Source organism: Trifolium pratense, linkage group LG1 (genome assembly GCF_020283565.1).
Source record: "Trifolium pratense cultivar HEN17-A07 linkage group LG1, ARS_RC_1.1, whole genome shotgun sequence".
Taxonomy (NCBI): domain Eukaryota; kingdom Viridiplantae; phylum Streptophyta; class Magnoliopsida; order Fabales; family Fabaceae; genus Trifolium; species Trifolium pratense.
Genome location: NC_060059.1, coordinates 6,745,505 through 6,763,513, shown reverse-complemented (window position 1 = coordinate 6,763,513; position 18,009 = coordinate 6,745,505). Strand labels below are relative to the sequence as shown.

At 31.5% G+C, this 18,009-nt stretch overlaps 3 protein-coding genes across 7 annotated transcripts; 1 reads left to right on the top strand and 2 right to left on the bottom strand.

Annotated features, from left to right (window-relative positions):
• Positions 1 to 1,293: 1,293 nt before the first annotated feature.
• Positions 1,294 to 5,088, bottom strand: LOC123902974 (SPX domain-containing membrane protein At4g22990-like). Of its 4 annotated transcripts, none has more exons than XM_045952937.1 (11): positions 4,790 to 5,088; positions 4,645 to 4,703; positions 4,405 to 4,525; positions 3,962 to 4,273; positions 3,780 to 3,884; positions 3,230 to 3,690; positions 2,829 to 3,130; positions 2,508 to 2,683; positions 2,203 to 2,393; positions 1,923 to 2,056; positions 1,403 to 1,795 (listed from the first exon to the last, which is right to left on the bottom strand). In XM_045952937.1, exons 1-11 carry the CDS (start codon positions 4,790 to 4,792, stop codon positions 1,557 to 1,559), a joined length of 2,103 nt encoding a protein of 700 aa, XP_045808893.1. In that variant the 5' UTR covers positions 4,793 to 5,088; the 3' UTR covers positions 1,403 to 1,556. The 4 variants fall into 4 exon arrangements, with proteins under 4 accessions (XP_045808813.1, XP_045808958.1, XP_045808893.1 ...); XM_045953081.1 differs by having other exon boundaries at positions 1,413 to 1,795; positions 2,508 to 2,680; positions 4,790 to 5,006; XM_045952857.1 differs by lacking the exon at positions 4,790 to 5,088 and having other exon boundaries at positions 1,294 to 1,795; positions 4,645 to 4,764.
• A 5,768-nt stretch (positions 5,089 to 10,856) lies between these two features.
• On the top strand, positions 10,857 to 16,006 carry LOC123902754 (pentatricopeptide repeat-containing protein At5g52850, chloroplastic). 2 transcript variants are annotated; one of them, XM_045952637.1, is made up of 3 exons: positions 10,857 to 13,882; positions 14,252 to 14,326; positions 15,016 to 16,006. In XM_045952637.1, exon 1 carries the CDS (start codon positions 11,151 to 11,153, stop codon positions 13,800 to 13,802), a length of 2,652 nt encoding a protein of 883 aa, XP_045808593.1. In that variant the 5' UTR covers positions 10,857 to 11,150; the 3' UTR covers positions 13,803 to 13,882; positions 14,252 to 14,326; positions 15,016 to 16,006. The 2 variants fall into 2 exon arrangements, with proteins under 2 accessions (XP_045808593.1, XP_045808532.1); XM_045952576.1 differs by having other exon boundaries at positions 10,895 to 13,882; positions 14,252 to 16,006.
• LOC123902891 (probable WRKY transcription factor 27) lies at positions 15,310 to 16,988 on the bottom strand. The gene is made up of 3 exons (XM_045952753.1): positions 16,128 to 16,988; positions 15,851 to 15,964; positions 15,310 to 15,649 (listed from the first exon to the last, which is right to left on the bottom strand). The coding sequence occupies exons 1-3, from the start codon at positions 16,628 to 16,630 to the stop codon at positions 15,310 to 15,312; spliced, it is 957 nt and encodes a 318-aa protein (XP_045808709.1). The 5' UTR covers positions 16,631 to 16,988.
• Between the last annotated feature and the right edge of the window lie 1,021 nt (positions 16,989 to 18,009).

The window sequence follows — 18,009 nt, the reverse complement described above, 5'->3', positions numbered from 1 at the left end:
TTTAAAGTATTAAATGAAAAAAAAACACGCCAACCACCCAGCAGTCGACACGTGTCCTGCTTTTTTTAAAATAAAATTTTCTCTCTCCAGGCGCAGATCTAGTGTGGTGCACGCGCTGGCTTATCATGGAGCTGGATGATCTAGACTGTCTGATTGATCCGACAGCCATGATGATATCATCTCTTGGCCGTCTGATGGAAATCAACGGTCTGTAACGGTGGTCCTGCGGTAGGCGCGCGACACTGGATCAGCGCCAATCTGTTTTTTTTTTTTTTTTTATAAAAAGAAAGGGTATTTTTGTCCAACTCAAAAGGTGCACCTTGCTAATTTAGACCCAACTGGGTCTAAATTAGCAGCCCCCTATATATATATATATATATTATTAATTTAAATATTAGATAATTCACACTTAATTGATTTTCTTTCATTTTCATTAATTAAATATGACTATAATCATGCATTTCAATAACAAATAACATAATAACTATATGCCCATCAATATATCTTTGTAAAGAAATAATATCACTATCATATTTTTTATGTATTAAATTAAATATGACTCTTTGGATCATGTATGTCATGTGAGATATTGAATATTATATGCGATTGAAATACATAGTTTTTGACGATATTTATGCATCTATTATTTATCAAATAACTTATTATATTTAAATAATCCCATAAAACTTTGCAATATTATATTATTTTATCAAAATATAATTACTTATTTGTTTTGCTTCACACTTGTTATCATCTATTCTTTTTGTACTCTCTCTCACGAAATATAAAGGAAAATTGGTCAAATAAAATTATTGTATTAAATCCAAATTCTTAAACCAAATACATTAATTTTCTTTGACCAATTTTTCCTTACATTAAAAATTATTCCATCAAACTACGTGCAAATAAATTAAATGCAAGTCTCTCTAGATATGATGTTGTATTTATTACTAACTAGCGGGTCAGGCAGGTACGTTCTGCGCACGCGCCTGTGTCTAACTTATATATATATATATATATATAAAAGATATACCTTATTATGGTCAATTTGTTAATAAAAGATTTTTGTAAAAAGATTTGCCTTATGTTATGGTGAGTTTGTTAATAAAAGATTTTTGTCAATAATAAAAAACATCAAGGGTATTGTTGGTATTTTGAAAAGTTCACACCAAAACTCATATACTCTATTTATATGTAGTATAGATAAATATGATACAAGTTAAATCACATAAACTCGTTTTAACGAAAACAAATTTTACAACTTTAAATTGATTACATAAAATGCACTCAACGTTATGATTAAACAAAATCCCATTAACATTCTTACTATATTGGCTGAACATTATTCAAAATGAGTAAAATGAAACGTTATTTTCCTAGTTCTAGCACATCAAATTAAATGAAAAAATAAATAAAAATAAAATAGGGTTATTTATCTGAGTTAAAATTCAATCTAATTTGTCAAATCACTACAGTCTGTCAAACAAAATTAATCTTAACATCAAAGATTCATTCCATACATCATTCTCCTTTTTCAATTGGAATCAGCAACATAATTAATATAAAGAATTGTATGTATAGCATGTTGCAACGATGGAACCTATGCAAATGAAGAGGGAAGGAAGTAGGGTCATATTTAGGAGCCTACTCACACCCATGTAGCCAGTAAGGGTAATAGTTGCATCAGCAATCACTCGTGCAATTGTCCCAGCCTCTGTAGATAGAAGCCCTCCATTATAGGTCCCTCTAGAAAGCCTTGATGACATAACTCGCGAAAGAAGCGACAAGTTGATACCTGTATGATGCATGAAATCATTGTAAAAATCATAAAAACGAGGCTTGCCAAGCTCAATTTGTTTCTAGGTTTACTCAAATACGTCCACTACCATAAATTGAAAAGAAAATCACTACTAAGACCTTACCTTCGAGTACTTCAGCAGAAACAAACATAAGAAGACCTGAACAGATGTACTGCAACTCGGAATATGGAATGATTACATGGAAGGCAGACAATATACCAACTAAAACCATGATTTCTGATGCCAACAAAATTTGCCTGTGAATATGTCAATAGAAAAGTGTGATATCATAGCTGCTTAAGGATAATATTTCAATTTTCAACAATTTTAAGGTTCTAATTCATCTTTCAAATGAAAGCTAAATTAAAAATCATAAACACTTAGTTCTTTCAAAATATGTTACCTGTCATCAAATATGTTGCTTATATAGTTTCCAACAATAATGTTTACTGGAAGAACTGTCAAACCAAGTCCAGCAAGAAAAATAGCAACTGTGCTTGTTGTCCAGTTAAAGTAGTATGTTGTGATGACACTAGATTCTGATAGTAAAATCTCCATTACATATTTGAGCATGAAATATATCAATAACTGAACCTGAAAGATGTTAAATAACTTTGATCAGAACCATTTATGTGGCCATTGGGTGTTGGTTTATGGAATTCAACATCTAATGTATTGAAAGTATAATGGTTAGAGTTGCTCACAAACCTTTACAGAAGGTGTAAGGAGTCTATATGCCGATCCAATTGAATTGGCTGGTAGATGAGATTCCTCTGAAGCTTCTTCGCTATCATCATAATCCTGATCAGCATCTTCATCTTTCTTATCTTCAGAACTAATCATTAATGGTTGTCTTAGGCCTTTTTCAAGTGCACTGCTGTCTACTAATAAGGGAATGGAAGAAGTGTCATTTTCTATTACTTGTATTGAAGCTTTATATAGATTAACTATGAAATTAGAGAACTATTACAGATAAACTATCTTGCAAGATCACAATAGAAAAAGTAGAGGTTGTCAGGAGAGAGGTACCAGCATTAGATTGAGATGTTGTATGGTCCTCTTCGAATTCACGAGAAGGTTCTACAAAAGAGATCCACAACCATATTGAATATATAAGCCAAGCAAACATCATAACCCACCCTGGCAAAGTATCTTGATTAAATGTAATCTTGTAAATCTTAAAATTTGTTTGCAGTAAGCCAGCTAATGCAGGACCACAAGCCATTCCAAGAGCGCTGGCACTAACAAAACCTGCCGATGCTTGCATGCGGATATTTAAAGGCACACAATCACTGATGTAGCGCCGGTTAACAGCTCTAGCAGAACCAAATCTGCGTAAACAAAACGAGGTCTTAATGTAAATAATATTTATCTAAATTGAAATGATAAGATGCATATTGAACGCAAGTAAGAGATAGAAGACTACTTACCCACAGCAAAGACGACCAATGAGGAGAATCCATATTGAATTAAGATCGTATGCTAAGGCGTACATGGCATTGCCGAGAAAAAGAATTATGCTACTGAATACAAGAGGTCTGAAGTATGATTTATTTGACCATGCACTGAAATATACTGAGGAAAACACTTGAGCAACGGCCATTGCACCGATCACAATACCACAAACCGTTGGTGCAGCCCCAAGTTGCATAGAGTAATCATCTGCTGTAGGGACAATAATATATGTATTGACCATATACAGGAATGTGTTAGCCAAGTTTAAGAGGAGAGACATAAAATGGTATTTCTCATCATCAACTTTCTGATCAGATGGTGCAGGCAGCTGCAGCTCTTCTTGCATAATGAGTGCATGTTGCCCCAAAAAGTCAAGGAAATTGGTTGAGTGAGTCAATCTATCCATGGCTGCTCTTATTGAATCGATGACAGGATCCTGCAGAAAAGAGAAGTTTATATGACCGAATATCACCAAATTTCCTTTACTTGGTAGGTAAAATATGAAAGCATGAATGTAAAATAAACCTGGAGAGGAAGAGTAGGATGATCATAAATTGGTAAGTAGCTTCCTTGACGGTCCTGAAGTTCATGAAGATTGCGAGATAAGGCTCCTACAACAGCTCCTATACCCTGCAAGATCCAAACATGTTAGTCAATATTAATTTGTTAAGAGAAAACATTTTTGTGCTTTGAACTAAACATATTACCACATGCTTGTACACTTGTTGCAGCTGGGAGTAAGGATGATTTGCACGACTTTTAACATAGTAATCAGTAAATCTATAGCCAAATCGTTTATCAAACTTCTTCAAGATCTTTCGCAAACCAACAGCGTTTATCTCTATGAAATAGAGAAGCTTTAATAGATCTTCTCCCACTGTTCTGTAAGCTTCTCGCTGTTCAGATATTTTGCTTATTTCAGCCTCTTGCTGAGCATCACCCTGCTGATCTCCGAGCTGCACTATCCTGCTTGCCAAATGCCCTTGTTGTTCCAACAGAAAAAGGACAGTCTTCTCAATCTGAATTGTAACATAAAGTGAGTGAAACGTATCAGAATCTAAATTGAGCACTTAAAATGTAACGAAAAACACCGAAAATTCAAATAGTAAGTGACTCGATCATAATTATACAATCAATAAAGAGAACAAACCTGATTATCTAGCATTTGTGAGAAATCCTTGAGTACGTACTGTCGATCTTGTGTTCCTTGTTCAATATGTTGAGCATATTGCTTTACTCTTTTCTTCATTAGTTTGTAGTTTATGTAATATCTGAATCAAAAGTCAAGATTATAAAGCATACCCTCATAAAAATGAATCCAAAAAGTATCCTAATTGCAAAACTGATGTTTAACTTGTTACAATCATCATATAGTAGTTAGATAACATACCCTTGCCATTCTTGAATTTGTCTTTCTTTCAATTTTTTCCCAAAAGCAACCATCTCTCTCTGCAATAGTAAACAACAAAGTAAAAAGTTAACAATGCAAACATCAAAGAATGTTGCTAGTTCTGTGAGTAACCATACATACATACCATATAAAGCTCAATATTTTCATCATGTATTGAATTTAGTATGTTAATTAAACACTCAAGAGATTATCCTATTCAATTTCCAATGTATAAATTAACATACATACTCAATTCAATACATGATGAAAATATTGATTACTTTCATCCTTAACATATCTCTTGACACTATTTATTTTTTGTACACATTAAGAAAAACAATTATGATGTCAAAATAAATGACACTACTTTTACTAAATTAACTCTATAATTTATCGTTTTGTTTCCTTGTGAATGGTGTATATATAGTAACAATTAGGAGGCACAATTGGAAAATGTTGCATTGATTTTATTATCATAATTTTCAGGATATTGTGCTACACTAAGGACAAATTTATTCCCATTGAGGCTTGAGCTATACGTTACATTTGAGATTAATTACACCATCAATTTAATCATCACACATTGAGTATAATTAATAAATAACCGTGAACGAGCGAGACAAAGATTACATCATATTAATTAACAATAATAAGAGTAATAAAATCAAAACGAATGAAAAATCTAGTGATGAAGTGGACAATGAGATAGTGATTGATTCGTACCTAATAACAGGGTGCGGAAAATAAAACCTATTTTGGCATGTTTCATGAATATGCATCAATTGCATTTGTTTGTTTCCATTGAATTTCCAAATAAAAAGGTTTAACAAAACAAAGCATGTGAATTAAATAATAAGAAAAAAAAAAAAAAAAGAGAGAAAGAATTCTTACCACCAAAAACTGGATTAATGAGCAAGAAGAGAAAATGAGAAAGTGAGAATGGATGTAGAAGCTATTGAAATAAGAAAAACAGAAATTACAAAAAATAAGGAGTGATTATAGAATATAACAAACTAAAAAGGGTGACATAAAAAACACAATATTCATGTGCTTACATTCCTTAGTATATAGATGGAATATACGCTTTTTATCGATAAGGATTGACTACATCTCACTCAACCACGTTTAAATAGTTTAATTGAAATTTAACGGCATAGATTTAAGCTTAAATTTTAGATTTAAAATAAAGTAAAATTTAAACTTCAAAACAGATCGAATGATTAAAAACGGATCGAATGATTAAGATCCCACGGTTGAGAGTGTTGAGAATAATGGCTAAATATTTTTTTTTTTTTGAAGATTTTATATTTAAATATAGTTTATATTTATTTAAAATAAGATATTATTAGGGTTTATGATTTATATTTATGTTTAGAATTTTAAGGATTGATTTAGAATTTATAAGATTAGTTTGTTATTTAAAACATATGATTTGTTTTTACATAACTCTATATGTAGAAACAAGAATATAGGAATATTCTTTATGTAACAATATATTTCTTCTTCGTATAAACACATAAAATATATCCCATCAAATTATGCAATACCAAAAATACAAAATAAAAACATATCAGAGAGGTTATAATTGTGTTTAGCCATTGTCAAAAAAATTTTGAACAACTCGATCTATATCTCATTTTTTGAAGTACAGCTCTATCCGGTCATATCCATATAAGAAGAAAAAGAATAAAAATTACTATAAGAAAATGATGAAATCCATGTTATATAATATGAATAGATACACATATACATTTCTGTTTTGACTAAGTACACAGATACATTTCTATTGAAAATAATAAATGAAATGTATAAAAGTAAGCAATTAATTTTAATCAAAAAAAGAAAAAGTAAAAGTAAGCAATTAATTGTTTTTCTTTTCATAAAATAATAAAAGCATTTTTTTAAGGTTGCAATGATATTGGAATGAAGTTTCTACTGCTGTTAGCGATGACTGATTTCCGTCAGGAAACCTTGTAACCCTTACCACTTGGACCAATTCATCGTTTTTTAAAGTTGGTTAGCAAATCTACTTATATGGTTTATTGTCATTGGTTGTTGTTGGACAAATATTCCAAAATTACCAAGGAATAATGTATACCTCACAAAAAAAACCCATATTTAGGGCTCGTTTGATATAGTTTTTTTTTCTCTTTTTTTTACTTAAAAGTAAGAAGTTAGACCAAACAATAATTTCTAAAAGCTATAGTAAAAAAAAATCAGTTTCTATATTTTTTTTAAAAAAAATATATGAAATATATCTTTTAACACTATTATAATAAAAAAACAACTTTAAAACTTTTTTTTAATACAAAAAATTAAGATTACCAAACAATTTTAACTTTAGTTAAAAAACTATTATTTTTAGTTTTATGATTAAAAGAGCTTCTACACCTAAAAAAAACTAGACCAAATAGGCCCTAATAAATAGGATGAAAACTTATTATGGTTGTTGATAATATTTGACGGGTTTTTCCCTCATCACGGAGATCCACAAAAATAAAAAATTAACAAAATTTTTATATTTTTGTTATAAAAAAGCATCATATTAATAACTTGTTATTTCTTTAAAAAAAATACATATATTTTAAGGATTTAATTGATATGCACTGACGGTGTAAAATAATTTTACACTGTTAACCAATATCAACCATGTTTTCCGTGACATCACCCCACTTTCTTGACATGACATGACAAAATAGTGATTATTTATTGGACGATCGTGCAAAACTATTTTACACCGTCGGGGCATATCAATTAAACTCATATTTTAAATCTTTCATTTTTTTAAAAATAAAAATATATTTTGCATCAGTAACAAAAAAAAAGAAGAAGAGTAGACCATGTATACACCGTGTATGTACTTGGTGCATCGTTTTAGTGTTTATTAGGTAATGAAACAAGAAAATAAGATAATCATAATATCGTATGACTCTTTTTTTTGACATATTAACAACTAATCCCTCCGTCCCAAATTATAAGGGAAAGGTCCATTTTTTTTGTCCCAAATTATAATGGAAAAAATCATTTTCAAAAATGTTTTTCCCTTAAATTCTCATAAATTTAAATGCAAATTGCATTTAATTTTCTCTCTCTCCCATTTTCTCAATAAATAACAACCAATAAAAATTGGTTTTACATCTTCCTATGTAACTTATTCCAAGAAAAATCCACAAAAACATATTTCAAATTATCATGTTTTACTTTTTCTTAATAAGTGTGATTTTTTTATTTTCCCTTATAATTTGGGAATTTTCTTATAAAAAAAAACTGCCACCGTCCATTATTATATTTTACAAAAATCACGGATATTAAGAAAAATTGTTGGAGTAATAAATTATATGAAATAAACTAGGAACTTACCCGTGCATCCGCACGGGACGCGCGTTCCGCGCGTTAATGTAATGTGATTTTTGCAGTCATTAATTTATATTAAATAAAGAAAAAAGTAAATTTAATTTTAGAACATGGAATATAATATTTAAATAAAAATTGAAATTGGTCGTTGTGACATATGGAAAAAAATAAAATAATAAAACAATAATGGTTGGTATAGTTTATATTAAATGGGTTTGTTTTTATGAAAATATATTATATAGAACTGTGTAACGAAATTGATAAAAAAGTTATCCTAAAATGAACATGACATGGAAAAAAAAATTGTCTGAAACAATTTGAATAATAAGAGTAATCGAATACAATTAAAATTGAATTAAAGTGACAAAAATTAAATTTGTTTTGCGTAATGACATAAGTTTTAAATCGTAGTATATTAGTTGCAACAATATTATTAACGAAAGAAAAGGTACTACTCAATCCATGACGAAATTGAATTACAATACTGTGTTCTTTATATTCGATAAGTAAATAAGTAAATTGCAAGTGTTAATATAAATTTTTGGTATACAAAGTTCGACTTGATAATGTCTTTTGATTGATAGATAATTTGCAATAGACAAAAAAAAAGAAATATGAAAAACATAACATGAAAGATAAAAACAATAAATTGAAAAAAAAAATAGAAATGTTGATCCCTAATTATCATATTAGATATGATTGACAATAAGCACATTTGTTTGCATAATTCCATCACTTTTAAACTCAAGAAGATTTCCGGCAACAATTTTGTTCACTTCACAAAAAGTAGACCAGCCGTCGACAAACTTAGCAGTTAAATCGTCCTCGTTCTTGATTTATAAATTGCAAAGGATTACTTGATCTAAAGGTCTACAAAGTTTTACTGTAGAATGATTAGTCATCGAGAGAAATTCGGCAAAATTATCAGATAGTTCCTATGGAAAAAAAACTAAATGTTTAGTAATATATATAATAAAAAGTATTACATCAATTGTTACCCACATGAAAAATTAGTAATTAAAAATAATGATAAAATACCATTTCATTTGATGTTGTTGTTTTTAGATCCATTGGAATTTGAAAAGATCGATATTTTCCAGAGTTCATACCTAAACTATGAAATTCTGGAAAATCATATGTTGGAATATTTGTTAAAAAATCAATAGGAATTAATAGAAAGATACTTTCACCATAGTACACCATAGTAATATTTTGATTTTCATTCCATTTATAAAAGGTCCTTATTGCTGTCCAACCATTTGTAAGCAAAGGTTGTATATGGACATATTGAACTCAGCTTGGTGTTCCTTCCCATTGTCATCGACCAATTTCCATGTACTTTGAAGTTTATTGAAAAATTCACCGACAAAAAAAGGATTTAGTTCTGCGTAATTCTGAAAATAATAATAAAATTAAAATTAGGTAGAATTTTTAAATTGTAATAAACAAAAGAAATGACTGACACGAACCTGATAGGGCACATCAACGGTCATAAACAATGCCTTACTACTTCTTCGAGGCCAATTCTAACATGGAAGACTTCATCAAGTCTTTCATGGTGCACAAGTTGCTCATATTATTATAACGAATACGAATTTTACAAAATCGACCGTTGGATTGAAAATTTATATTGTATAGATCATCCATAATTTATTTTAAAAAAATCGAAAATCGTTTGATATGTTATTGAGACCCATCAAAATTAACGGTTTATGAGTTTTTATTGTATACCGTTAATCTTGATTGGTCTCAATAACATATCAAACGATTTTCGATTTTTTTTAAAAAAATTATGGATGATCTATACGATATAAACTTTCAATCCAACGATCGATTTTGTAAAATTCGTATTCGTTATAATAATATGGGCAACTTGTGCACCATGGAAGACTTGATGAAGTCTTCCATGTTAGCCAAAGCCCTTCTTCGAAAGATTGGAAAAAATCTTGAAGCCATTTATATGTAATAAATGTGAGTGTTAAGTTATAAAGATAGAAATCTCAATGTGATGATGAAAAAAGGTGATAATATATAGGGGTTGGCAAACATGATGTGATATATACACGGTAAAACAAACTGCCACCGTCCATTATTATATTTTACAAAAATCACGGATATTAAGAAAAATTGTTGGAGTAATAAATTATGGGTCATGCTAACCAGTGCCCCGGGTACTGGTTAAGGAAATCAAAAAAGGAAATTTTAAAATTAAAAATAACATTGTTTATACTTTCGAGCCGTTGACTGCACAAACTTCAATATGATATTACTATATTTGGTTCCTTAAACAGTGCCCCGGGGGCACTGTTTAGCATTTTCCATAAATTATATGAAATAAGTATGTATGAATATTACTATAATACCCTTTGTCTTATATGCATTCATTATTGACTTTTCAAATTTCAAGACAAAATTGATGATATGATAAGGGGTATATTTAAAAAAGTATTAACTACATATTTGGTCCCTTACGTTTATTTTAGGTTTCAATTTGGTCCCTTACGTTTAAAAAGTATCAATTTGGTCGTTACGTTTATTTTAAGTTTTAAGTTAGTCATTTCCGTTAGTTTTGTCACTAACACCGTTTGAATAGTACACGTGTCAGCATGTCCAAGTGCCACGTGTCCGTCCACGTATGTAAATTGACTGCCACATGTGACAAAATTGACGGAAATGACCAACTTGAAACCTAAAATAAACGTAAGGGACCAAATTGATACTTTTTAAACGTAAGGGACCAAATTAAAACCTAAAATAAACATAAGGGACCAAATATATAATTAACCCTTTAAAAAAAAAGATAATAAATTCACCTAGATGAAAGTCTTATATTTATATTTAGGGACAATTTTTTTTTTAATGTTCGGGGAATTCATAGAAGTGGATGGTACTTCCCCAATTCCCGCTTCGAAATGTTATCGGGAAATTTTTCCTTCCATTTTGTCCCGTGTGAAAAAATCCTCGACTTCGAAAATCATCTTTACACATAACTCTGTTAACATATGCAAATTGATATCCCTACGTTAAACGTAAGACACCACTAAATTAATCCTTAATTTTTAGCTGATGATTTTTGATATTTCATATTTCAAAAACCTATGTACTAATTTCCAACTCCATTTAACATTGCAATTACACGCTGTTACTAAACCATGCACATGCTATGTAGTAAAACTCCTACTCAAAGTTTTTCACTATCCCGCTTCCAAGAAACTTGTTTGCGTGTTCTTTCATTCTGCAACTCAAATTCCCTCAAAGAAGGAATATGCATTCATAGCCCCATAATCAAATTGGGTCTTCAACATGATTTGTATTTAAACAACAATTTGTTGTCTTTATATGCTAAATGCTTTGGTCTTCATCATGCACGCCACTTGTTCGATGAAATGCCTGACAAAGATGTCGTATCATGGACTACGGTTCTGTCTTCACACACCAAGAATAAGTATCATTTTGATGCCCTTGAATTGTTTGATATGATGTTAGGATCGGGTCAGTATCCGAACGAGTTTACGTTGTCGAGTGCTTTAAGATCGTGTTCTGCTTTAGGGGAGTTTGATTGTGGGACAAAAATTCATGCTTCTGTTGTGAAGCTTGGGTTAGAGATGAATCCTTTTCTTGGTACTTCGTTGATCGAGTTTTATACAAAAAGTTGTTGTAGTACTTTTGAAGTTTATAAATTGCTTTCGTTAGTGAAGGGTGGTGGTGATGTTGTGTCTTGGACAACAATGGTTTCTTCTTTAGTGGAAACTGGTAAATACGGTGAAGCTTTTGGAGTTTACGTAAAAATGATTGAAGCAGGTGTTTACCCAAATGAATTCACATTTGTTAAACTCTTAGGTGCGGCGTCTTCTTTTCTCGGTTTGGCTTATGGAAAACTGCTGCATGCACAGTTAATCATATTTGGTGCTGAAATGAATTTGGTCTTGAAGACAGCCATTGTTGATATGTATTCAAAATTCAGACAGATGGAAGATGCTATTAAGGTCGCCAATATGACACCTGAATACGATGTGTGCTTATGGACAACCATTATCTCTGGATTCAATAAAAATTTGCAAGTTAGAGAGACTGTCGGTGCATTTCTTGATATGGAATTATCTGGCATCCTACCAAATAATTTTACATATGCTAGTTTATTGAACGCTAGCTCCTCAATTTTATCATTGGGCCTAGGGGAACAATTTCATTCGCGGGTTATCATTATTGGACTTGAGAATGATCTTTATATAGGAAATGCACTGGTTGATATGTACATGAAATGCTCCCACAGCACTACAAATGCTGTGAAAGCTTTTAGAGAGATAGCATCACCAAATGTCATCTCTTGGACTTCTTTGATTGCTGGTTTTGTAGAAAATGGATTAGAACAGTCTTTTCAGGTGTTTTCCGAGATGCAAGCAGCAGGAGTACAACCGAATTTCGTTACACTGTCTACGATTCTTGGAGCATGCAGCAAAGTGAGGTCTCTTGTTCCGACAATGATGCTCCATGGACATATCATAAAAACAAAAGCAGACATAGATATAGCTGTTGGTAATGCTCTTGTAGATGCTTATGCTGGAGGGGGGATGACAGATGAGGCATGGTCTGTAATTGGTACGATGAATCATAGAGATTCCATCACATACACATGTTTAGCCGCAAGATTAAACCAGAAGGGGGATCATGGAATGGCATTAAAAGTTTTCGTTCACATGTGCAATGATGGGATTAAAATGGATGAATTTAGCTTGGCAAGTTTTTTATCTGCTGCAGCTGGCTTAGGCACTATGGAAACTGGAAAGCAGCTGCACTGTTATTCTGTCAAATCAGGCTTCCATAGATGTAACTCAGTTTCAAACAGCTTAGTTCACTTGTACAGCAAATGTGGTAGTATTCACGATGCAAATAGAGCTTTCAAAGATATAAGTGAGCCAGATGCATTTTCATGGAACGGTTTGATATCTGGATTGGCATCAAATGGATATATTTCCCATGCTCTTTCTACTTTTGATGACATGAGGTTAGCAGGAGTTAAACCTGATTCTGTTACACTCTTATCACTGATTTCTGCTTGCAGTCACGGTGGTTTATTGGATCTTGGTCTGGAGTATTTCTATTCTATGCAAAAAGTATACCATATAACACCAAAGTTAGATCACTACGTCTGTTTAGTTGATCTCCTTGGTAGAGGTGGTCGACTAGAGGAAGCTATGGGAGTTATTGAAACAATGCCTTTCAAGCCAGACTCTTTGGTTTGCAAAACTTTATTAAATGCTTGCAATTTACATGGAAATGTTGCCTTGGGAGAAGACATGGCAAGGCGATGTCTTGAGCTTGATCCATCTGATCCTGCAATATATTTGCTGCTTGCAAACTTGTATGACAATGCTGGACTGTCTGATTTTGGAGAGAAGACACGTCGGTTGATGAGAGAAAGAGGTTTAAGGAGAAGTCCTGGGCAGTGTTGGATGGAGATACGGAGCAGAATTCATCACTTCTCTGCAGGAGAGAAGATTGACGAGGACGAGATTAATGAAAAATTGGCGTTTCTTATAACTGAATTCAGGAATAGAGGGTATCAATACCAAGAGAGTGAAGATAAGATATACCATTCAGAACAGTTGGCAGCTGCATATGGTGTTCTTAATGTACCGACTATGGCTCCAATACGCATATACAAGAATTCACTGATCTGCCCTCACTGCCATACTTTTATGATGCTTGCCACACAAGTGGTTGGTAGGGAGATAATTTTGAGGGATAGGAAACGGTTCCATTTCTTTAAGGATGGCCAGTGTTCTTGCAGAGGCCACTCATGATGCAGAAGCGTTTCCTTGTATTTTCTGAATATATTGCATGGGTGATTCTTGAATTTGTCTGTCATATATGTTGTAGCAAGGTAAATGGAAACCCAAACTATGGTCTACATTAAGCTAGTTTCCCCTTGCAATTAAAATAGGTTCCATGCTTCCAGAGTCATATAACTGGACAAATGTCATGTTATCTTGGAAAATAATAACTTTCCATTTTGAACATGAAAAGAATTGGATGAGCAGAAATTTTTGTAAATTATGAAAATTAGTTAATTACATTTTTTTAACTAAGAATTACTCAGTCTTTTTATTTTATTTTTTTATCTTGTACTGAGTTAATTCCTCTCGAAGTTTCTACCAAATTCGTAATATATTTACAAATATTTCTATAAATTAAATATATATCGAGAACCTTGTAATTTCCGCCTTAACAAGTTTAAATGGTCGGCCTGCAGTTGTATTGCAAACCACTCAAACACAGAGCTCGAGAGTAGTTCCGACCGATGGAGTGTTTATCTTCGTTAGAGAAGGTATTTGTTTAATTTAATTTCTTTTCTCTTAATCAACTTTTAATTGTTGCTTATCTAAGTTCAAGATCATTGTCTTATTTTCCAAAGAAAATCATTCTCTTAGTAATCATTTTCCATTTAAAAGTAAAATTTGGGCAATACATGTATTTGTCTGTGTGTTCTTCCCTTTATTTTCTCTTTTATCATTTGGCATTTTAAATCTTCACACCTATGTAATCACAAATCACAAGGTAAATAAGAAGGATCCAGATCAAAAAGTTGATCATCTTCATGCAAACTATATCTGAGTCTATGTCTATAGTTTTATACCGGTGTCATGCAGTCTAAGTCTTCATAATTTATCTTTATTTTAATCACACAATTTGGATAAAATGATTAAGAATTGCAATTGAAACCGAGTTTGAATTTTGTATCCATTTATTTATTTATTTATGTACTTCGATGTTACTACCTCTCTGGTTCTAAATTTAGATTAAATATATCGATTTTTCTTGATCTAACTTTTTCTTATATTATACTCCTATATAAGACTAGATAGGGAGTATTTATTTGCCATGTTGACAACTATACCAACAAAACTTCAAAGTTTGACTCGGTCAAAAAAAATAAATCATTTTTTTGTTTTCAAAATATTTTATTATCTTCATAAAAAAAAAAAAAAATTAAATCTTTTGTTGACATATTGGCAGGTATTTGGTGGAAGATTTTTACGGTACTATTCTACGTGGAACATTAAAAAACATGACTTTGATATGCGAATCAAAACTACATTTAAGAATCTCAAAGATGCAACCACAAAACTCGAGAACAATTTAAATTTAAACTATAGCTAAAACTATTTATATATATTTTTTCTTATGTGCTTTTGAAACAATGCACTAGTACATAAGAAAATGTTCCCAAATTTTTCTTAATCTATTTATTTACAAAATAAAAACATAAAAACTCAACCGTGAAAGTGATTGAAACCCAGCGGACTGAATTTATTGGCCATTGTTGGATTGTGGAATATCACAACCATCTTCGCCTTCTTCATCGGTTTCAATTTCCATGTCAATGTCTTCTTCTTCCTCACCAAAAGAGTTTGGTGCTAAAGAGGAGGAGCAAGAAGTCGCCGTGTTGGGTTGACAAGAAATTGAAGTGGGTGGTTGTATCGCCGGAGACTTGGTTCGTGTACTTCCAGCGAGCGAGTTCCGGTGAGTCGGTCTAGGGTGGTTGTGATCTCCTGTGTACGTCACAATAAACATGTCCGCTTCGGTGTTGCTCCTTTCAACTTGCTTTCGCGCGGTACAACCTTTGGAACTACTACATCTATAATAGTTCCTAATAATACAACAACAGAGAGTTAATTTTGTTAGTATTTTTTTTTGAGAAATCGAAGGTTCAATAGAACTCTTAGCTGAATTGACTATGTTATGTAATCAATGTTTTAAATTTTTAAATAGAGACGTAGTGTCAAATCTTACTGTGAGAAGTGTAGTATAGTATCAAATTGATTTTTTTTTATTAAGTTTATATGTATACCTTGGATATGGAGAACCTTTAATGGGTTTTTGTCCGTATTTTCTCCATGCCCACAAATCTGTTGAGAGGTTATCCGCAGTTACATGACACACCATTTTCCCTTGTTGACTTTTTCTGTTGAATAAGAAAAAGCAAATATATACATTTAAATGTAAATGCATATTATGTACTATGTACAACTTTTATGCCATGTCGGCTTTATGTATGTAAAAATTCAACATTTTTAGTAATCAAATGAAATATTCAATTATTAGTGTAAAATTAGAAATTTTAATACCTTTTTCTTGATCTTGGTGTTTGAGGTTGGGTGCTTTGAGGTACATGGAATTCTTGTTTCTGAATTACTTGTAGATGATGATTATGTTGTTGTAATTGTTGGTTATGGAATTTGTTGAAGCTAGAAGTGGAAGCTTCTTGCACAAAATTAGGCCAAATGGAAGAGGAAGTAGTAGGAGCAATATTGTGATGTTGTTGTCCAATGCATCTTGCAATATTAGGGGAATTAGGATTGATACCATAACCACTAGTGATAATAGTTGTGTTGGGATTGGTAGTGGGGTTAAAAGATGTGAATAATTGGTTTAACCCTTGAACCTCATTGGTTATAGGTTGCACTATATTAGGAAAAGCAAATGCATCATATTCTAATTCTACCTTCAAATTTGAAGTGGAATTAATGGAAGATGGTATAGTACTATTGATTGTGGTTGTGGTTGTGCTAGTATTGGTTGTTGATTGGCAACTTCTAACAATTGCAAAAAGATCCCAATCCTCAGCCATTATTTAGAAGAAGATATAATAGTACTATAGCTAGTAGTAGCACATAGAGATTTTTTTTGGGTATGGCTAGAAGAAATTAAGTTGAAAATATTTGGTGTGGTTATTTTTGTCTATTGAAGCAAGATACTAATAAGGAGAAAAAAAATCTTAGAGAAAGGGAGAAAAATGGATCAAAGGACAAAAGATGGCGCTGACTTTTGGAAGATAGTACAAAAATTAGAGACAAAATGAAGAGGATGAAGCAAGAAGAATGGTGGAGCATATGAGTTGAGTAATTAATGATTTTTATAGTAGAAAGAAAATGTGAAAGTGGAATCATGTGGGATTGTGGGATAGGTTGGAGGCTGTCGTGTATTGGAGGAACTTGATAGGTTTTCTTTTGGTCCTTTAAAAATGCTAAATTCTATTGACTTTTTCATTTTGACATTGTTAAAATGTCAAAGTGGGGACCTAAATATATATGTGACGATGATTCTTATGCTCCTACTTAGAAAAGTTCCTACGTTCATGGTAACGGTATGTTTAAAAATTTATTCTATAAATAAATAATTTAGAATTTACTTGATTTAACCGTAATTTTAGTCCTTTATTTTATTTTCTATTTTAAAATCGAACATTTTTGCTATCTATTTCATCAATTTCACAAAATTGGTCCTCTCTTATTTTATATAGATTAAGAATATATTTAACCCGAAAGATTATTTTTATGTTTTTTTTAATAATAGATAGAGAAAATAATCAGAAAATGAAAAGAATCATTTTGATGAGAAATTTCACAACACTAGAAACAATCGAAACCAAAAAGGGGGAAAAGTGGAGCAACAAGCTAGACAACAAGATTCCAGAAACAAAAAGGTCGTGTGGTATGTAATATAAAGGTGGAGTATGTAAGGTCCTGTGCTTTCTAGTTGTATAAATTTCACTTCAATAATAAGAATTTGACTTTATAATCTTGAGAGACATGATTTGAATTTCACTGGTTGTAAAATACAGTAGTCATTGTCTTGTTTCCGTGAGCTTAACTCAGCTGATAAGACATCACATTTAATATGCTTGAGTGAGAGTTCGAATCTCAAATATTATATTTATTCATCTTTAAAAGGTGAAATTTTAGTCACTTAACTATTTAAAAAAAAATATCTTTTTGTTTTAGTAAAAAGAAAGTGTAATATCCAATTAGAAAGCACACTATACGTCATATGAGAATGAGTTCACAACTATTTTATTCTATGGAATGGCATATTTGATGATAGTGAGTGAAGTGGTGGTAGTGGATGTTATCAAACTAAATAGTAAATCTGCATACGTGATTTAAATTGACGTGCACAAAATTATTCACCCATAACGGTAATTATTAAATTAATTTTTTAAAAAGATAA